Raw genomic sequence first — 3,399 nt, 5'->3', positions numbered from 1 at the left:
TATATATATATACTATATACTACTACTACTACACACACACACACACACACACACACACACACACACACACACACACACACACACACACACACACACACACACACACACACACACACACACATACACACATTGACATATATATATATATATATATGTCAATATTAATAAAACCATGATTAGATATTAAATACCATAATTCCATGTTACTGAATGCAACGATCTGATATAATTTTGATCGTTCAAAAAGTACGAGCTAAAAGTGGAAAATCACTCTTTGATCGCTGAATGAACTTACAGTGACTATGTCATAGTCGGCACTATTGCGTATTACGATTAATTTATAGGTACCATCGTCAATGAATTCGTCTAGCGTTTGAAAAGGTAGAACATGAGTACATGCCGTCAGGAAGCAAATTAATGCCGCTGAATAGTGAGCCATTATTAGCACCGCCGTCAAAATTATCGTGAAATACGCGACACGCAGTGATGAACTTTTTGGAAACTCTGAAGAAATAAATAAGTTTAATTACAGCTCCAATAACTTTTAAAAAAGAAGAAAATAGAATTAGAATATCAAATCAAAAGAAAATAGAATATCAAATTTAGGGTAACTTCGGCAAATACGCCGCGCTGGGATTTATGCTGCAGAAATTAGAAAAACTAGAAGAAAGGGAGTAATTTTCCCGCAACTACTTTGTTACATGCCTTTATGTTATATTAGTATTGTGTTATGATTTCAGTTTCTTACTATTAATATTAATGAAATTATTATGAGTTGAATCGATATTTGTCACTGTGTTAAGTAGCATCATCATAAATTATGATCTACATAAAATGATTACTGTAGGACGTGCAAAGACTTAGTGATTATTTCATGATAGATGAGTATAGAGGAATAGTAAAGCATGTTCTAATAATAATAACAAAATACAAGTTTCTTTACTCTTTTATTCTTTGCTCTTTTAGTTTGTTATGTTAATTATCTCACTTGTTTGGAATGTATAGCATTTTTAGCAAGCGGGATTTATGCTCAAAGTATACAAAATGTGCAGATTGAATTCAGTGCACTAAATGCAATAAACGCATTACATGAAATATGTACCTCATGTCATAACACTTATAATGTAGGAAGATTGTAATTATTATTTATTACTTCTTATACATATTTATCATTCTTATTCCTTAATAAAACTTTATAAACGCATTTTATAAGTTATTTTACGTCTTATTTTAAGTAGACCGGCTTTGATTTCTATAGTTTGTGTTATCACACATATACGGTTTTATAATATATTATATTGTTTAATAAATTAAGTTTTTGATAGATGCGACATATATACCGGAGTTACCCTTAACTCTTAACTTAATTAAAATTTAAATTATCTTATTCTCTTTATAAAAAATGAAGCAGTCGTGACATATTTTATGAATATTTTATGACCAAATATTTAAGTTAATTGCTTTAAAAGTATTGTAAACTTTATATTAATACCTATAAGCGCCTGCTGGCAAAAGATACCCCAAATGCAGATGAAATTCTCAGAGATCAGATCCACGATGCTTCGTGATTGATCGCGACATATTTTCATGAAGAATAAGAGTAATGGTGTGGTCGTTATCAATATGATAATTGTAACCCAAGTGCGCGAACTGAAGGTCTGTTGCGATTATACGAGTATAAAAGATTAATTCAAGTTTATCAAGCTCGATTTAAAAATAAGCTGTTTCGATACATTGACGACAATTGCCAAAATTATATCAAGATATTTTATGTTGTACTTTTTATTTTATACTTAATTTGTACGCAAGTTAGAAATTATTGTAATTTAGAAATTGCTTAATTGATATTTAAGTTAGTAAGCTAAGACTTTGCTATTATATACATGCAGAACATATTGTTAAAATCAAATTAATTAATTAATTTATATAATAATAATAAATTAATTTATTAATCTTTCTTACAACATGTAAAAAGTAATTTAAGCAATTAGTTTTGTACTTATCAGTATTTTTTACTTATCAGAAATTTTTTATCTATAATTACTTCTCATTGCTCATTTATCATATATTTTTATTTAATATCAGACATTGTTTATCCGGAGTAATAAAAAAAAAATTGATGAAGTACGATTTAAAGTGAGTAGTACGCCTTAGGCAAATCTCACCTATTATTTTCGAGGTGATTACAACGAGATAAAAAGCTAAACTAATAATTTGAATGTTAATAAATGATATTACCTGAAAGTAGCCGATCCACTTGATGCCACATATTCCCGGTTCCTTGAAATACAGATTGATTTTAGATATGATCAAGGGCAGCGTGAAATCGACAAAACAAATTCGAAAACTCGTCAATGCCATGTCGGCGACTGCGAAATCCGCGCGATTATATACGATCTCTCCCATCACTCCAGACCAGATGAGAGTTTGTCGATTCCGCATTCCGTATTCGAGCTTTTGTGAGACAATATTCATGGTGAAGTTAAGATGACTCGTGAGCTCCTCGAATACTTTTGTATACGTAGTAGCCATTTGATTCCCAATTGCCGAAATAAAATTCTGTATTTATTTACCACCAATTAATTAAACAGAAACCGTTTCATAATTATTTCTAACATAAGAATTATAGAATTATACAGTACATAAATTTTTTAATTAATTAATAACATTAGTAATAGAAATATTTGACACTTCAAACATCTTTAATTTTTAATTGTTAAAAAATTGATGTAAAAATCTTTTAAACAAATTTTTACATGTATTATTTATATATGTCTATATTATGCATATAAAATATACATCAAGCAATAAAAATGTATATGTACATAATATATAAATTTTTAAAAAGATCGTTAAAATGAAACCATCTTTTAATATTTAATTTGAAAAGTAATATTTAACTCAAGCGTTAAATTTGCATCAATATATTATTAATTAATTATAAAAACGTATATACTTTTCATATATACTATTTTATCCTTAATAGCAAAGTATATTGACAATAATTTCATTAAATATTGATAATTTTAGAAGAGTATTAATCAACACTTCTTAGACTGAGTTCATTTTGGACATTCACGCACATAAGCTTTATTCTATATTACCATCATATAAATACAAAAAGATGAAAATGTACCTTCGATGTCAAACTAATACTTGTTATTAATTAAATGCAAATACAAGGTATCAATATATATCGCACATCCATTGACGATGTCAATATTGGTAAAATACAAATTGCTGCATATTGATGTAATGATGATCTAATCATATATAATAATATGCAATAAATTTCTCTATTGCATATTTTAGTCTTCTTCATAGGATTAAATAAACGCAGCGAATTTTTGTCATGTTTAGCAAGCTCTGTACTACTAAGGATATTATATATATATATAT

The 3,399-nt window shown here is 27.9% G+C and overlaps 1 protein-coding gene across 1 annotated transcript in view; it reads right to left on the bottom strand.

Annotated features, from left to right (window-relative positions):
* The window catches only part of LOC105626591, a 7,672-nt gene extending 5,140 nt beyond the window's left edge, over positions 1–2,532 (bottom strand). Inside the window, exons 1-3 of the mRNA XM_012207885.1 lie at positions 2,239–2,532; positions 1,493–1,658; positions 296–504 (exon numbers count right to left, since the gene is read on the bottom strand). Coding sequence (XP_012063275.1) covers positions 296–504; positions 1,493–1,658; positions 2,239–2,532 — 669 coding nt within the window. The remainder of the gene's footprint in view (positions 1–295; positions 505–1,492; positions 1,659–2,238) is intronic.
* Positions 2,533–3,399: the final 867 nt, after the last annotated feature.

Source organism: Atta cephalotes, assembly GCF_000143395.1.
Source record: "Atta cephalotes unplaced genomic scaffold scaffold00005, whole genome shotgun sequence".
In the NCBI taxonomy this organism is placed as follows: domain Eukaryota; kingdom Metazoa; phylum Arthropoda; class Insecta; order Hymenoptera; family Formicidae; genus Atta; species Atta cephalotes.
The sequence above is the reverse complement of the archived record's forward strand: the minus strand, read 5'-3'. Positions and strand labels throughout refer to the sequence as shown.